We start from the raw sequence: 18,292 nt of genomic DNA, 5'->3' as shown, positions 1-18,292 counted from the left end.
CGCGGGTTTGTAAAAAGATTATATTATTAAAATCGCTTCAAGAAAGAAGTCAGAGTTATCTGAGTTATGGGTGAAGCTGAAATGGCTCCTAAAGTCCACGTTATGAAATAATAACTTCTATACCCAAATAGTGGCCTGTATGTACAATAGAGTTTAGACTCGGTCTGCAGTTTGCATGTGTGCCCTGTCATTCATTTAAGGTGAGTGCAATGAGGTAGTCGTAGCATATTTCGGTCAATGTACTAAGGTTCACTTTGACGTTTGACCCCTTTATGGTACGATGTTACCATCAGACAGATCAGAGTTCCTCAGTGCTGATCTAGTACCTCTGCACATTGCACACAGTGCTTTCCTGCACTAACACACCCGTTTTAACTTTATGAATGGATTGTTAATAAGTTGATGAGTTGAGTCAGGAGTTGATAGAGCAGGTAAAATGTACAGAGCAGATGATTCCAGGAACAGGACTGGGAAACACTGGTCTTGGAATATTACACCTCTGTTGTTAGCACGTCTTTCCTGGATTCTGACCTATTCAGTCTGTCTTAGGCTACTGATAAGCTCAATTCCTCAAAGCCTATACATATTTATTGTACTTGGGAAGAGAAGAACGTTCAGGTGTTTAGGCCTATTTTTTCCAATTTATAAATGTTTATGTATCAGCATGATATACTCATAAAAATTACTGGATGTCAGATCAGTCCACGATTCCTATCTTTGCATCCATAGTGGCCTAATATTAATAGTAATATTAATAACTTCTAGTATAGTACCTTTCATACAAGACAAGACTACCAACAACATTTACATGTAGACTTCTAATGAATATTGTGTTAGAGCTACGCGTGGTTTTCTGTCCTGTATTCCCACAGGACCGGCCTCCTACGCTAGGATTGGCTTCCAGTGAGTTCGCAGTCAGCCCTACTAGCCTGTTAGCTAATCCAGCTCAGAGCGGGATATTTCTAGCCAATCCTCGCGTAGGAAGGCGGGTCTTGTCGGAAAACGGGTGGGTTTTGAAAAAAGAAACAGTGCACCTTTCAGCGTGCCACTGTCTCCTCATCCTCGCTGGATAAAGCCTTAGACCGCAGATCCCTCAGATATCACAAAGGGTAAACAGTTCGGCAGGCGGGGCGGCTGGTTTTGGAGCTCCGCCCAGAAACACAAAAATCCAGCAAGGCTCGTGAAAGCGCGTAACAGCGGCGTGCAGGACCGCGGGCGGGCGCATGCCACACCGAAAGAGGCGCGGAGAGGCGCGGCGAGGAAACAACGGCCATCCCGGACAACTGAGCGTCTGTGCACTGACAGAGCAGCCTCGATTTAGAGCTACAAAACACACAGCTGTGCCATGGAGCTCTTTAGCATGGTGAGTGAAAACGAGCATTTGTCTTTGTGATATCTGAGGGATGTGAGGTTTTTACAGGTTTATTGACTAGGGTTGTGTGGTTAGAAGGATGCTGCTGCTTCTTTTATCCGTTCAGATAGATAATGGAAGATGCCTCTTTTGTCTAGAAAGTCTGACTTTAAGGTCACACCTATTAGCCTAAAAGCCCTCTGATAGCATGCATTTTACGAATTAGCTAATTGATCTCTTCAGCGCGGTGTTAGCCGGCCTTTGCATCCCAGTGATTCAGTATGCCTATTTAATCATTTATTTTACCTCAGGGCTTCCAAAGCTCAGAGGTCTTATCTGGTCTTCCAAGGTGTCTAGAGAATCAGCTTTGACTAAATTGGACGCTAAATTGTGCGTTCAGATGTATGTGGCTAAATCTTTGGTTGCCAAAAAATGTCAAATATTTGATGGAGGGTCACAGTTCTGAGGAACAGAACCCACTACAGTGTACTTTGCAGGATTCTGCAAACTTCTGTTCAACTACAAGTTAGCAGTGACCCTGCTTTTCTTATGGAAACAAGTCATTAAAATCACAAAGAGAAGTGAAAGAAGCACAGAAAGAGACCCCCAGGCACAGGCCAGTGGATGGCCATGTTTGGTCATAAAATGTCCCTGTGTCCACACGTCCACTGTGGATGAATGAAAAAAGTTTGAGTTCATCCTCCGATTCTGTGCTTGATCTTGCATACAGATGCTGAAGTCAGCAATATGGCTTCAGCAAAGTTGTGTGTTTGTGCACAACCATATCTTCTAAAGGACCTTTACTATGTGCCAACTTAGCAGATGTGATCTTTTTATTATATGCTTAATCGTTTAACACTTTTTATTAGAGCAGATGGGGTCATAAAATTCAAATGCATGAACTGAGGGAACACTTTGTAACCAGGTCATCTCCCACTTGCACTGGTGGACACATTTCCATGAGTGTTTCCAGGGATGCACACTCAGCCAAGCATACTCAGCAAGGTTCACACATATTTAGGATACACACAAAAGCCTCTTTTAATTTGAGTGGTGGAGCTTCCTCAGGAAAATGACAAAGCAAAGGAATGCTTTGGCAAGTGAATGAATAAATAAATGAATAAACTTTCACAATAATCATATAACAGAATCATATTGGTTTTGTCAAAAAAATGACTGGCATTGGACAGGTGCTTGGATGATGAAATTTCAAACTGATATTTGAGGATGTATGTACGGTATTCCAGAAGAGCACAATGTTTAGACAACAATCCATTTTACTGCGTTTGTAAACCTGTAATGCCAATTTGTAATTACTGTAATGCTAATCCATGTAGATTTAGTCCCATTTTGTACATTTCTACATTCACAGTGCTGTGCAAAAGTTTTAGACGCCTTGATTTGCACCAAAAACACTAATATTAGCATAAATACAACTTTATATTAATACAGTCAGCAGTGATTTTATGTATGTCAGTATGTTGAATTAACCATTTGCAAATTGTAATCATCCAACATCTGGTTTGGTTAATCAATCAAACAAACAGGTGTGCTGCTGATGAAATTTAACAAATACATGCGAAGGTATGGGGCATCGAGGAGACATGTGAAACACACACACACACACACACACACACACACACACATATATACATGGTGACACTACAAGCAACGACACACTTATTGCCAAGATACATGTTTTTGAATAATGTGCTCAGGTGCCTGAACAGTACTGTATATGTATCACCATCACATATCACCATCAGTAGATATGTAAGTGAAAAATAGGGATATCGACATTGGCCCAGAATTCCCATACCGGTGTATCCTTAAACTTTTCCCCTTTCCCCAAATGTAGTCTATTGGCCATGACATGTTTTATGTCTGATGTTTACTTCTTTAGTTTCCTGCTGGAGCTACGGGGCTAAATCTATAGGACAGAATATTCTAGACTTTCATTAGCTGTTAGCTACATTAGCCATGCAGCCCCAGTGCAAAACTAAGGAAGCATACTTTGACATAAATCCAGGTCTAAGGATGTTAACAAAGTGGCAACTGGCTTTTTTTTTCTTTTTGCAAACTGTCTTTCTTGATCTTTAAATGTACAGTTGTTTTTCATTCATTCTGAATATTTTTGTCACCCCCCTCCCCAATTATATGTACACAAAGTGAGATGCATATCGGAACACACATTAAAAAAGGTTAATGAGTTATAAACGTCCAACAAAGATGAGATACCTAAAGGTAAAGTCCTCTGACACATCATTCCTTGGACAGAAAGGGGTTTCACACACGCTCATCCAACCAGGTTGCCCTTTACTTTGTCACCATATCCCCTCATAGTGTCCAATCAATAAACATTAAAGTTCTTAGGAGGAGAAAGCAGGGCTCTGTTTTTAAAAAAAAACGGGCACTCACAGCAAAACTGAGTGACCTCCCACACAGATAGAGAGAGAAGGGAAAAGAGAGAGCCAGAGACGGACAGACAGACAGACAGACAGTGGGGGGCAGTGACCTGTAAAATGAGAAAGGACACATTGGTCTTTTCAGTACACAGTGTTTGTCTTTCTTATCATCTTATTTTCTGCTGATTAAAGGAAATGCAAACCATTTTAGTGGGTTTATTAGAAATAATATACCCAGTAAAAAGGAGAGAATCTATAAGGTAGGGTTTTGAATGCTTTATTTAATGCTTTTATAGACTATACTATGTAAGTCAACTGACATTGCATGGCTGATCCATCCATGTGGTTTTATATTTCTTATTTAAACTTGAATTGTAATTAAATGCAACTACAAAAAAAACATGTACAACACTGACATGGAGTCATTGATCAATGCTTGCAAACGATGAACCTTCCGGTATGAACTCTGCTAGCAAGATCATTTTTCATCCAACAAGCATAATTTGTAATTTGAATATGTCTTATGCAATGGTAGGACACATAGAAGGTCAAAGACAATCAATCCAGCAGGCCAGCCAATGATTTTTTATTTTTCTCTTTTTTTGTGCGTTCCAGAACCACTACTATGCCATAGACAAGTGGATAAACAATGCAGTGGATAAGCTATTCGGAGAGAGAGGTTTGTGCCTTCTGTCTTCTTTTCCACATGTAGATTTTCAGTCCTTCCCCTGTTAACTTTAACATGCAGTGCAAAAAGATTGATTCCAGTACTTTTGTGTTTCTTTGTTTCTGTTCTTCAGCACATTCATTCCCTAGAGACACTAGCACGGTCCATTTCAGCCCCATTAGTCCTGCAAGATAGGAGATAGAAGTAGATTCACTCAATGCAAATTAGGATTCAGTATAAAAGTTCTTTGTTAATCGTGATTTGCTGCTACGTTAGAGGCTGTACTGCACCTTGCAGAGTTAAGTGTGTTAAAGTTCATCTGCAGTCAATCTGCTCGCAGTATCTAATCCATATTATTAATACAAGTCCTTGTGGAATGCCATGTATGCGCTTTGGGTCCTAGCTTTTAAAATATGTGCTAAAGCTAATTAATAGTTTGACATGAATCTATGTATAGATGAATCACATTTTTGGATGAAGACATTAATTCATGCTGACTGCCCCCCCCCTTCCCCCCAGTCATGCCAGCGCTGGCTTTGTGCTGGCTAGAATGAGACTGCACAGCTTCAAGAATACAAATGTCCCTCAGATCGCTCTAGAGTCTCCTGTTAAACATGAGCTTTCAAACTGTGAACAGTGCCAGGACCAAGTTCAAGTCAGAAATAGATGAATATTATCACAGTACAATAATATAAAGACATTTTAACAATACATGATATGCATTGCAATTTTTAGTGAAGTTATTCAGCATGCGCAAAAATTATACAAAAACAAATTAATGATCAAAGATAATGGTGTAACTGGCTGACATCTAACTACTTGTTACTAAGCAGTTCATGAATGTTGTTTTTACAATCTCTCTATAATTGGTTTTTAGGATTATTTTTATGATACATACAGGCGATACCCATAATATACTGAGAAAAATGTATGTATGTGACCTATTTTGGCACGATAATGCATATCATCATGTTCCCACCCTTAACAATAATATAACTTGTCAAACTTATAATTTGTAATATTAGCTCTTCTTTTTAGAATAATGTTCATACTATTAGTCATATATATTGATATGTTGGTAATATTTCTTTTACTGGTAGATCCGAGAGTGCGAGGATGGCTGCTGCTGGACTCCTGCACACCTACTCTGCTCCTCACCTTCATCTACCTCCTGATAGTCTACCTGGGACCAAAATACATGAAGAACAGGCCAGCCTACTCACTGAAGAATGTTCTGCTACTGTACAACTTCTCAGTCACCATGCTGTCATTCTACATGCTGGTGGAGGTAAGAACCAAGACCAGAGGGGCCCAGTTCTGGTTCTGGAGGGACAGTGTCCATGCTATATTAGAGATTCTAATTGAGCCATAGACTTATTCAGTAACTGCTATGCATGCGTAGGAGAGGTGAACCGGGTTCAAATCCCACGACTTAGGTATTACTGGTTTTGTTCATTGCTCAAACTACTATGAATGATTTGAGGGGCTCCTATGAATTATTTGGTAGCTACTACAAATTATTTAGTAACTAGTATGAATTATTCAGAAATTCATATAAATTATTCAGTAAGTAGTACAGATTATTCAAGATACTACAAATGATTCAGTAGCTACTATTAATTACATGGTAACTACAATGAATTATTCAGGAACTAATATGAGTTCATCGGTAACTATAAGTATTCAAGTAACAACTATGATGTATTCACTAACTACTTTTTTGATAGCTATCAAAAACTAAACTAAAAGCTAAAAGGTTATGAGTGTTAAGAACTAAAGCATGTGCCTACATGCAGGTCTGTAGGGTTTAAGTGGTTTAAGATAAACAGTAAAAAAAGTATTTTGAGAAAGAAAGTTTTGAAAACAGAAAAGCGTGATAGTCCTTAAGTGAAAGAAGACACAGAGAAAGTGAGGGAGAGAGAAAAAAAGGCAGAGGCAAAGAGATAAATAGGGAATGAGTGCATGTGAATGTAATGATGCCTGAAAGGTCAGTCTCTGTGGTCACAGCGATAGAATAACAGCAGAGGTCACAGGACGCTTCTGTCCTGTGAGATGTGAGAGGGGTAAAAAAAAAACTTGAGTGATGGGGAAAGTAAAGAAGGAGAAGAGATACAGAGTAGAGAAGAAGAGTAGTAAGAATAGTTCCTCCTCTTTTTTGTTACTTTCTTACTTCAAAATTCTTTGCACTTGCATCTTTTGCTACTATTGTGATGGATGCTTGTCTCACTTTTTGCCTGTGTTTGTGTGTGTGTGCAGCTAATTTCAGCAACCTGGTCAGCGGGCTATCGTCTAAAATGTCAAGCACTTTTTGACGCAGGGGAGGGCGACATCAGGGTAAGTGAGAAACATTACAATTCCCATAATCCCTTTCTGCCATTCAGCCAGTGACATACTAATGGGCTGTAACCAAAAAGGATCTCTCATAGACCTCTGAAGTCGTGTGTTATTCTGTAGTTGAAGTCATGCTTATATTAGCAACGCCTTATCCAAGTTGGTTTTCTCTACAAGATTGGGATTTTCGAAAATCGCCACTATCACGCCCTGTGGTTCACAAACAAGTTCCAAACATGATGTGTTTTTTCTTTTAGTCAGAATATGAACATTGTTATGTCAATGCTAATAGCAAGCTACCACTCCTGCACATTAGCACAATAGTAAGCATACTGTTAAGCCTCAACACTATTACATAATAACACCAGCTATTCCTAATGTGTTCTAGACAATCTTGTAATCTTGACAAAGCTCACTGCTTTATTTGGGGTACTTTTGTGTAATTGTCTTATGATGCCAGTGTGCAGCAGTGAGTGCGTTTACACACTATGCACTTAATAATCCAATAACGGCTGAAAATCAGATTTTGTCAGTAATCCGATCAACACCTTTACATGCACATGAGTAATCAGATAATGGAAAACTCTGGGTCTACATGAGTCAGGCAGTAATCAGATTTATGCTTTGCAACCAGCCAGTAAACTCACAGAAGATGATGTGACCTAAACCTCATATCGCACCTTCTTTTTTTAAAACATCAAGCCACTTTATCTGAAAATATGAACATACATCATTTAGAAGATAGAAGATTTAAAAGAGTGCTTGGATTTTGAAAGGTTGCCTGAACTGGACTGAACTAATGTGAAATATTTAACAAGGTATAAATGAAACACTGGATTCGTAAACATGAATTAAGCCTAGTGTTGGACTAAACCACAATGTCAATGGTGTTCCACCGTTAAAAATTTCACTTAATCTAGGCTTAAGCTTAACCTGGGTTTGAGAATTGAGCCCTAAGAAGAATATTTTCACTTAATAATAATAATAATAATAATAATAATAAAAATAATAATAATTATTATTATTATATGATGTTGAATTTATATTGGGCCTTTCTCTAAATAGACTAGTTTTATTAATTGTTGGAGGACAAAGTTTATATTGTCAGAACATAAATAAATATGTATTTTTACTTGATTTTTTTCATGGAAAACCATGATTAATACAGGAATAATACCTGAAACCTAAAACAGGGTGTTTTTTTAGGAAACAAGATTTTTCATGTAGTTATGTCTTTCACTGAATTTTACTGAATTTTTCAAAAGACATAAACAAAGTCATTCAGAGTGGTTTGATGTGCAAATGGTTAATTTATTATAGCGGTGGAGATAGGAACCAGGGGTTGCAATGTTTACAACATAGTTATAGCTATTTGATGTACTATCAAAAACTACTACATGTCTCCTAAGATTATATTCAATAATAATAATGGTAAACTAGTGACAGTTCTGAAAAAAATCATTTTTAGGGACTATTTTGCCTTATAACACTCTGACTATATCTCTCTGCCATTAAAGTATTTTAAAAAGTATGCTTTAGGCCCAAATCCTATCTCAAAACCACTGTGAATCAGTGTCTCAGACATAATTTTAACTATTTTGTTCAAAAACTTTCTGATTGAGAGTTTTTAGAGGCATCAACCTCTTCAGACATCTGGTTCCTATCACCACCACTGTAAACAATTCTGACACTGTAAGTTTCTCTGGAACGGAGCATTTCACAACAAACCTCTCTGAATGACCTTGTTTATATCTTAACAATCTAATTATGAATACATTTTTAAAAATCAGTGGAATTTCCCCTTAAACCAAACATTTTTTCCTACTACGCAGCCTTGTCTTTTGACTTACTTCATCCATCTTGAAGTATCCAGAACTTAACTGGTTCTGGTCCTGTCACTATAATTGAAATTGACATTTTGCTATATTTTGAGAGGATTGAATAAGATCAAGCACTTGCTATTTCAGAGATCGCCAATTCTAGCGGCCCGATCTGATGTGGTACAGTGAGCGGTATGTACTGAATGGGAATGTGATGAGGGACTGTTCCAAAAGCTGCTTAACAAGGCTTGAACTTCTTGTTATAGACTAAAAATAAAAATAACTTCTTCGCCAGGGTGCTCAAACGCCCGGACTCAAGGGCCACAGCCTTGCTTTAGGGTTTCTCCAGCTTCATCTTCATTCATTATCATGCATGCTAAAGTGTGGAAACACTAAATTGTGCAGTGCTGTGGTCCACCTGAACTTGAGTTTGAGAACCCTGCATGTGAGCATGGGCACATCAGCATGAGACATCTCATAGCCATGACCTATTTGTGCTCTGTGGTTTAATTCCAGCACATCAGTGCTCAGACTACATGTTACTCAGTGCATTGTGCCATGCTACAGGCCACTAACACTCTGTTTTCTTTATACTGTGCCCTTTTTAATGTTGTGTCCTGCATACTGAAGTTGTTAATACTTCCTATCAATCCGTTTTGGCATGTGATCAACTCATCAAAACATGTGGTACTGTATGGTCAAACTTGGAATATAGCATGCACAACATAGAAGTCAATTTCATTATGCATCAAGTTAATCAAGATTTATCAGATATAAAGAACAAAGACCTTGTGGTTATATTTGCAGCGTTGCAAGATATATGTCCAAAAGTATCCAGACACCCTTTCTAATTAGTGGATTCAGATTCTTGGGTGCACCCACTGCTGACAGACAATCAGCTGTGCACACAGAGCTCGTATAATTTCTATAGACCATCAAATAGCTTTGAGATGAGTTGAAATGACATTTGTGAATCAGACCTAATCATCTAACATCAGTACCTGACCCCACTCGTGTGGCTGAATGCAGTCAAATCCTCACAGCAGTGTTCCAACATCTAGTGTAAAGCATTTCCAGAAGAGTAGAGGCTGTTACTGCAGCAAAGGGTGGACATAGGACCTACTAATCCCCCTTGATTTCAGAAGAAATGTTGAATGAGCAGATGTCTACAAACTTTTGGACATATAATGTATGTGCTTTATTTCTAGTTTAGCAGTATTGAAAATACATAAGAAATAATTAACTAGAAACTTTCATTTTCTTCTGATTAATGTCCAAAATAGACCAAACAAAATATGTTATGTCACATTTGTAAGGCATTCTTTTACCACAGAGTATCCAGCACTTAGGAAGCAAACAATTATACACATATTTTAAAAGTAATTTTTTAATTTTATTTTTTTGTTAATGTCAATAAAAAATTCAAAAGTTTTACACTATCATGGCAAATAGATCAGCTTGTTGTAGAGTTGTGTTAAGTATAGGTACCAGGTCACTCGGTACAGTCATATGCTTTGGGCGCCCTTGGTCAAATTATATGTTTTGCTAATTTTGTAAGTGAACATAAGTCAAAACACCGTCTACAGAGACACACACGTCTGCACAGTTTAATGAAAAAGTACTATTTCCTTGCTGAATTTAACATATTGGGAGTAAATGAAAAATAAAATGTGCCCTGTGAAAAAGTTATGGCACATATTTTATCTTTAATTTTGTTCCAATATGTTAAACTCAGCAAATAAATTTCTGCACTAATCAACAAAATATGTTATTTGTCAGGGGGTGTTCAAACTTTTGCATATGACTGTATGTGTAAATGACTAGTATGCGATTATAAAACGATTTTCGATGCATCTTTTTTTTCTATACATGATTTCTATTTTCTTACTGTCTGAGGACTTGGTAGTTGTAAAGCAAAGTATTTGTAATGATCCATAATGCATTTACGTCCAATATCTTTTATTAATAAAACAAAGGGAAGTGATGTGGCAAGAGAACTGGAAGGCTCTCATTCACTGCTCTTGTTTGGAGAAGCTGCTGCCACTCATCTGTGATAAAATGCGCTGTTACGGTGAAATAAGATCCAGTGGTAATGGATGTCCACGCAGCACATTATATATTCTTTAGTGATTTCATAACTTCGGTTTTGGTCTCGTTATTGGGGTGGGGTTGGACTGACTGCAGGTCACGTGGCAACGAGGTTTTGCCTGGCTAGTAGCGAACGAAAAAGGAAAAGAGAAAGACGAACATTTGGAGATGAATGGACTTATTCGCATTTATAAGCAACGTAGTTGGCTTCCTGGTACGTTAAATCTGCAACGAGAGGCTGTCAAACACTAAGTAAAAAGTTGCGAAGAAAGAGTCGCTTCTCTTTCTAATTTTCCCGTTCCACCCTAAATGGTGCCGCTTTTACATTCGGCGCCTCAGTCAGAATTTAAGGTGGAACGGGAAAGTTCATCAAGAAGCTGGTGAATGAGAAGCGACTTCAGCCTCGTAAAACAGCCGAAAGCTGAGAGACATTTTACAAGAAACTATTCAACTTTTGAGGAAAAGTTTTCTGGCGGAGATGGAAGAAAAGCGGCTGTAGCTAAAGCTTAAAGCAGAGCAGAGCAAGTCTGCGTTTTCGTTTATATTGTTTAGTCTATACTAGGACATTAACACATACTGAGACATACTGGACAGTAAATGTTGTGGTTCCCAAGGTGGTTTGATTTATGTTAAAGGACGGAATGGCCCTTCTTATCATTTGTGTTGTGACTCCTGATCTAACCTGGCTTTTAATGCAGAGGGAGCCGGTCGGATTTCTCACTCATCCAGTTGTGTTTTTGTTATGTGCCACCACAGACTGTCCAGACGCTGCACTTCCAAGTTCCGCCCTTTGCGTTCCGTCAACATTACGTTATAAATTATATATTTAGAAAATCGATTTTTGACATTTGTGAATGGATTCAGAATCGTCCACGTCCGCATCGCGATGCGTCTAAGAATCGATTTTTTCCCGCACTCCTAGTATTTAGTGACCTAGCCTTATCTGTCTGTATAATGCATAGCTGTGAGCTTAGCTATAAAGCCAGGCAAAGCTTCCATGTAGTGAAAGACCAGTAAAAGGCTAAAGCGTTGTTTAAGTGTTAAATCTACAATACCATACCTCTACCATATACACAGACTGTAGGCAGTTAAGGCAGATGTTTCAAATTATTATACTGTTATTAAAGGTCTTGTGATCATATATGTGATCTGATTTGGTCTTTTCTCTCTTTCTTACCTGGGCAGGTGGCAAAAGTGTTGTGGTGGTACTACTTCTCCAAGCTGATCGAATTTCTGGACACCATCTTCTTCGTTTTGAGGAAAAAGAACAATCAGATCACCTTCTTGCATGTTTATCACCACGCCTCCATGTTCAATATCTGGTGGTGCGTCATGAATTGGATTCCTTGTGGACAAAGTAAGTAAAAACCAAAAGAACATTTTACAGTTGGCACAATGTAGTCAGGAAGATAACATTCTCCTGGCATTGGCCAAACCCAGACTCATCCATCAGACTGCCAGGAAGAGAAGCGTGATTTGTCACTCCATAGAATACGTTTCCACTGCTCCAGAGTCCAGTGGCGGCGTGCTTTACACTACTCCATCCGACGCTTGGCATCGTGCTTGGTGATGTAAGGCTTGCATGCAGCTGCTCAGCCATGGAAACCCATGCCATGAAGCTTCCGGCGCACAGTTTTTGTGCTGATTTTAATGCCAGAGGGGGTTTGGAACTCTGCAGTCAGACTTTTCTTTAGTATGCAGCTCAGCACTCAGTGACCCCGCTCTGTAACTTTATATGGTCTGCCAATTTGTGGCTGAGTTGCTGTAGTTCCTAAATGCTTCCACTTTTCAGTAATACCACTCGTAGTTGATCATGAAATATCTAGGAGGGAAGAAATTTCTTTAACTGACTTGTTGCAACGGTGGCATCCTATTACAGTACCACGCTCGAATTTACTGAGCTCTTCAGAACGACTCATTCTTTCACAAATGTTTGTAAAGGCAGACTGCATGGCTAGGTGATTGATTTTATACACTTGCCGTAATGGTACTGAATGAAACACCTTAATTCAGTGATTAAGAGGTGTATCCCAATACTTTTGTCTATATAGTGTAAATATGACAATTTCATCATCTAAACCGCTTATCCTTCTGGGTCATGGGGGGCGTGGGAGCCTGTCCCAGCTGCCATTGGGCAGAAGGCAGGATACACCCTGGACATGTTGGAAAACAAACATAAAATTTAAAATGTGCTATAACTTTTGCACAGGCCATATTTTTATGGTTTATTTTTTTCAATATGTTAAATTCAGCAAATAAACTAAAAATAGTTCTTTTAATTTTTGCATTACTATTTCCATTGTCTATTATCCCTAGGCTATTTTTGAGACTGTGCCTTTAAGACTGCCTTTTGTTCTGATTGCCTGCATGCTTTATTCAAAAAGTAGCACATGGATATGGAAATGTGCCATAACAGCACTCCTTATTACTTCATTGTGAATGATAGAGTTTAAAAAAAAGCAAGTTTACTGCAGAACTGTACAGTGTAGCCAATCCATCTTATCCAACTCATCAGATTTTTTATTAAGCTGAAGCAGGGAAGTCAGAGTATAGCACACACTGAACTCTACAGTGCTTTGGTCATCTAGAACTCTCCAGGGTGAGATGAGGTCACTGACATGCTGATTGATCTTTGTGCAGGTTTCTTTGGGCCCACATTGAACAGTTTCATCCACGTGCTGATGTACTCGTACTACGGTCTGTCCACCATCCCGTCCATGCACAAATATTTGTGGTGGAAACGCTACCTCACGCAAGCCCAGCTGGTCAGTACAGCTAGTTTCTCTTCCTTCTGCTTAAATTCTTTCCCAGTTTTGGTCTAGATCACACAAGAATGTTTCTTCACTGTCATAACAAAATTTCTTAGAGCGGTAACTTCACACAGAAAATTTTGATGTAAGTGAATGTAATTTTCATTCAGTGTAATTTCAGACTGTTTCTATTCATCCATTCATTGTGAAATGTTAACAGAATGTAAAGGGCAGCTGGTCTTTTCAAATGGGGTTTTATTAAGTTAAGAAAGTTATGAAGTTTTGATATGACATGTTTCTGTATATTTTTTAAAACTCTTTTTTATTGTTTATTGTTAATTGCTTATTATGTTCTATTTCCAAATTTTGGTATTTTTACAAATAGGTTGGCACTGGAGCATGTTTATCACTGTGTTACATCACCTTTCACTTAATAATCATTTAGGGACTGAAGACACTGTTGATCCAGTTCTGAAAGCAGAATTTTTTCAGTCGTTGTTGCATTTTGCACTTCATAATGCCCCACATGGTAGGACCCTTGATACTGTAACTTGTACAGAATATCGCTTACTGTTGTCTTGCTGAAATAAGCACAAATGTCCTCGAAAAAAATGTTGTGTACAAGGCAGCATATGTTTCTCCACAAAGTGTACGTCTCTTCCAGTGGTTCCTTCACAGATGTGTAAGTTACATGCTATGGGCACTAATATACCCTCATACCACCACAGACATTTGAAATGGCTTTTGAACTTTACGCTGGTAACAATCTGGATGGTTTTTTTTTCTTTTGCTCGGAGAACACAATGTCCATCATTTCCATCAGCAATATGAAATAGTCATCAGACCACAATACACGTTTTCACTGTGCATCAGTCCGTTTCGGGTAAGCTGGAACCCAAAGAAGCTGACAGCGTTTCTGGATTCGGCTGTGCATAGTACAGTCTTAACTTGCATTTGTGGATGCAGTGATGAACAGTGTTTAATGGCAATGGTTTGTCAAGCCCATGTGGTGATATGGGCATTCAGTTGTGCTTTATTGCCTTGCCATTTATGCACAGAGATTTGTCCAGATTCCCCAAATCTTTTGATATTATGCACCACAGAGGGTGAAATACCTAAAATCCTTGCATTATTTGCTGACACCTTGACTTGTCCTTGCTCATAAAGGACTCTTGTCTTTCCTGACTGCTCCTTTTATACCCAAGCATGATTGCATTATTTGTTCAACGTGATTTCACAATGTTCCTTGTCCCAGTTTTGTTTAAACACAAAATGGATTAACAAATCACTGCTTTCTGTTTGAAATTAAAGTTTATACAGTCATTACATTTTATTGCATTGCATGAAGTAGAGAGTTGTTTCTAAGTATGGTTCTCTCCTGTTCTTTTTTTTTGCTTACAGATCCAGTTTATACTAACTATAACACACACACTCAGTGCAGCGGTTTTCCCTTGTGGATTCCCGCTGGGCTGCCTGCTGTTCCAGTCCAGTTACATGGTTACACTCGTCATCTTGTTCATTAACTTCTATTTGCAGGTAAGGAGCACCAGTCATAAATAGTGAGTGTAAATCTGTGACTCCACTGGTATCCAGTAATTACATTCACATTTTATTGCTTTTATTGCTTTTTTCACTCAGTATCTACATCCTTAGAAAAATGTCAACCCTCAAAAGGGTTCTTTGGAGTCAAACCGTAGAACAACTACTTCTAGTTTCATAAAGAATCTTTCAATGGATAGTTCTTTAGAGAACCGTTTTTGGAAAAAAGATATTTGTGAAGAACCTTTTTTTACAGTCTTTTTTTTACAGAATCTTAACATAAAGTAAATGTTTTATACCAGCTAAAAGTTCCTCAAGAACCGTACATCCGAGCCAAGGAAGATACTTTTAGAAGCATTTATTTTTAATAGTGTGTCTATGTATTCTATGCCACAGAATAGACTTATATAGATAAGAAAATAACTATATTCAGACATCTTTTATTTAACAGCAAAATGAAAGCCATTTTAAAGCCACATCAAAGACTATGTTCTCTGCATACAGGTGTATGTAAGTTCAGGCACCCTGGTCAACTTACGTTTAGTGAATATAAGTACACATCCTCTACAGAGAACTCACTTCTGCACATTTTAATACACAACTTAATATGTGGAAAAGTAAAACACACAATGTGGCCTCTGCAAAAGTTATAGCACACATTTTTTTTCAGATCTGTTCAAATTTGCAGAAAAGTGCCAGATTTAAATTTGTTCTCTGTAGTTGATGTTATCTTGTTTTCACAAAATCAACAAAACATGCAGTTGTATTTAGCTACTTAGGAACACACTGAATTTTTGTCGTGCATGTGCTCCATGAGTTACATTCATTAGCTAATTCATTAATCTAATGTCACTTTATTTTGCAGACATACAGAAAAAAGCCAGCAAGAGATGACAAAGCTAGAGAGATTGCGAGAAATCACACAAACGGCGTCTCATCCGTCGTCAACGGAGCCAAACATAAGCTACAGTAACAACAGGACATAACTCTTCAAGATTCCTTTTCTCAATCCAATTATGCTGAGACACTAATCTGATAGCAGGGATAATCCTCTGTAATTATTCTGTAATTGTGGTTTTTGTATAGGGTACTTTTTTAACCTTCCGTTTTTGTATCATGTTTTGGTTCATTTCTCTAAAGACTTGACAGTAACTCAATGTTCTGAGCATTTGAAAATATTACAAGTCTCACTGAGACATATGCACAACCACAGCCATTATCATGGGAAAAATCTTACCATCCATCATCATTCAGAAATTAATTGGTGTAAACCTTTCTCACTCTTCGAGAATCATATTCAGAATCCATGTAGGAAACATAAATTTGTCATCACAATAATCCGGGACTGACCACTATAATAGTATTGAGACTGTCATTCACTGCAAGATTCATTAGAGCTCAGTTCTTTCTGCAGTAACAGTAAAAGTAACGTGTATAAGGACTGAATGTGTGGTAAAGCTGTTGGCATTCATAAGCACATCATTGTGCATTCATAAAAGCGGTGCCTTGCAGAAGTATTCAAAAGCCAGGTATTTATTTTTCATTTTGCCTTGTTACAAACAACCCCTCTTCATGTATTCATGTGAACCATCGGACTCAAACAGTAATCCCTCTAAAACTGAAATTCACTGTTTTTAAATGAACCAAAATATGCCATATCCCACATTTGCAAACCCTAGATATCGATTCATTCCTGGTGAGTGGTATTTTTGTCACAGTAACTGTTTTCAGGTTTTTCAGATCTAAAAACATTACTACCTTGGGCTTATTTATAAAATTAGCACCAGTTTTCAACCTTCATATACAAGGTACAAGTTCATAAACTTAATATGAATAATTCTTAGAACATTCTTGCATAAACAGGTGCTTGAATTGAGCCTCCATATGATTGTCCACATATGGTTGAGTTTAGTTTTTTGCATAAGAAAATGCTTTTCAGTCTGGGTTGCCAAACAAAAATGGCAGACTTGCACTGGCTGTGGGCTGTAACGGGATCCAAGCAACAAAAAATATTTTTAACTATCTGCAGTTTAAAAACAACTTGAACACTTGTGCACTGGTATCGGTATGTTCATGTTAAGTTCTACTATAAGCATGATTGAGTGGGTATGGTAATTAACGATGCAATACAGATGCAGCAGCTAGAGATTAGACTGAAAAATGCTGGAGTATTTTATAGGCATAAATTAAATGTTGCTGTTTTATAAATGAGGCCCTGATGTTTGCTTATACCTCATGGCTGGTTTCTTCCACCTCCTTTACATTGCCTGAACATTGCCCTTAGACTGCAATACTTAAGCTGTGCAACAGGTGGATGAAAACAGGGTGATTCATAGACCTCAGTGACACTGTTTAAATTCCAAGAAATGTAGCTCTGAGAGCTCTGATCTTCTGTTCCTGCTGAACTTCAACTTTTATGGTTTTCATGCTGTACATATACCTACATTGTGTATTCCACTTTCTATTTTTTAACACTTGTGACCAGAACTGATGATTGGTAGCCTGGCGGTCAGAGTTTTAACAGTACTGTTTGTTCCTGCTGTCGCTGTGCTCTGTCATAATGTTCCACTGGATTTTTTGCTGAATGATCTTTTTGGTCAGCTCTTTGCATGGCTGATACAGTATTTTCTCTGAAATACGTTTTCAGCATCTCTTTCACTCACTATACCTGCTGTAAGTTCTTTCTCCTGTATGTGGAGAGTAGGTGCTATGTCCGTGCCCTATGCTGCTTTTTGAAAGACCATGCATGACAGCTAGACCTCTCCACCATTCAGAGGCCTAAATGCTAGCTAAAGCTATCTGCATACCAGTGCTTTCAAACAGCTAGAATGTAGGCAAAATGTACTGCACAAACTCCGCCACTCAGGCTAGTCGATTCTCCCCCATACATGTCAGTGAAATCCTCACTTTTCAGGCCTACTATTTTCAATTAGGGCAACTTTTTTTAAGTGACACTCTGCTGTAAATTGTTCATACATTACCGATGTATGAAAACCAGCTCTGTAGGAATTTATTTTGCTCTACATTAGATAATGTTGGATTATTTTCCATTTTATAACAGTTTTTACTTTGTAAGTACAATTAGAAAGATTCAAATCTGAAACAAATCAAGGTAACTTACTAAACAATAAGTGCCTATACTTGAGTTTGGCAATGTTCTGTGGAATATTTGTTCTCACTTAATGTATATGTTCGTTTTTATGTTCCTTTGGAGAATAAACATAGTTCTTTGCAAAATAACTTTAATGCTTTAAGCTTTAATGTGTGAAGTCTAACCCACCTACCCTGAGACTTGGAACAGTCTTTTCACAGAGTGGATCTGTTTCTAGAACTAGCAGACC

General features: G+C 38.1%; 1 protein-coding gene across 1 annotated transcript; it reads left to right on the top strand.

Annotated features, from left to right (window-relative positions):
• Nucleotides 1-1,091: 1,091 nt before the first annotated feature.
• elovl2 (ELOVL fatty acid elongase 2) lies at nt 1,092-18,191 on the top strand. The gene is made up of 8 exons (XM_036560680.1): nt 1,092-1,363; nt 4,372-4,435; nt 5,524-5,711; nt 6,680-6,757; nt 11,848-12,019; nt 13,303-13,427; nt 14,814-14,948; nt 15,817-18,191. Exons 1-8 carry the CDS (start codon nt 1,346-1,348, stop codon nt 15,922-15,924), a joined length of 888 nt encoding a protein of 295 aa, XP_036416573.1. The 5' UTR covers nt 1,092-1,345; the 3' UTR covers nt 15,925-18,191.
• The last annotated feature ends 101 nt before the right edge of the window (nt 18,192-18,292 follow it).

This window comes from Colossoma macropomum, unplaced genomic scaffold (genome assembly GCF_904425465.1).
Source record: "Colossoma macropomum unplaced genomic scaffold, Colossoma_macropomum, whole genome shotgun sequence".
NCBI lineage: Eukaryota > Metazoa > Chordata > Actinopteri > Characiformes > Serrasalmidae > Colossoma > Colossoma macropomum.
Note: the sequence above shows the minus strand (reverse complement) of the source record. Positions and strands in the feature narration are given on the sequence as shown.

Excerpts from the sequence above, each read along its gene's own strand:
- elovl2 (XM_036560680.1), top strand. Across the intron at positions 5,712-6,679 it reads CATTCTACATGCTGGTGGAG|CTAATTTCAGCAACCTGGTC; the intron begins GTAAGAACCAAG and ends GTGTGTGTGCAG. Across the intron at positions 6,758-11,847 it reads CAGGGGAGGGCGACATCAGG|GTGGCAAAAGTGTTGTGGTG; the intron begins GTAAGTGAGAAA and ends TTACCTGGGCAG.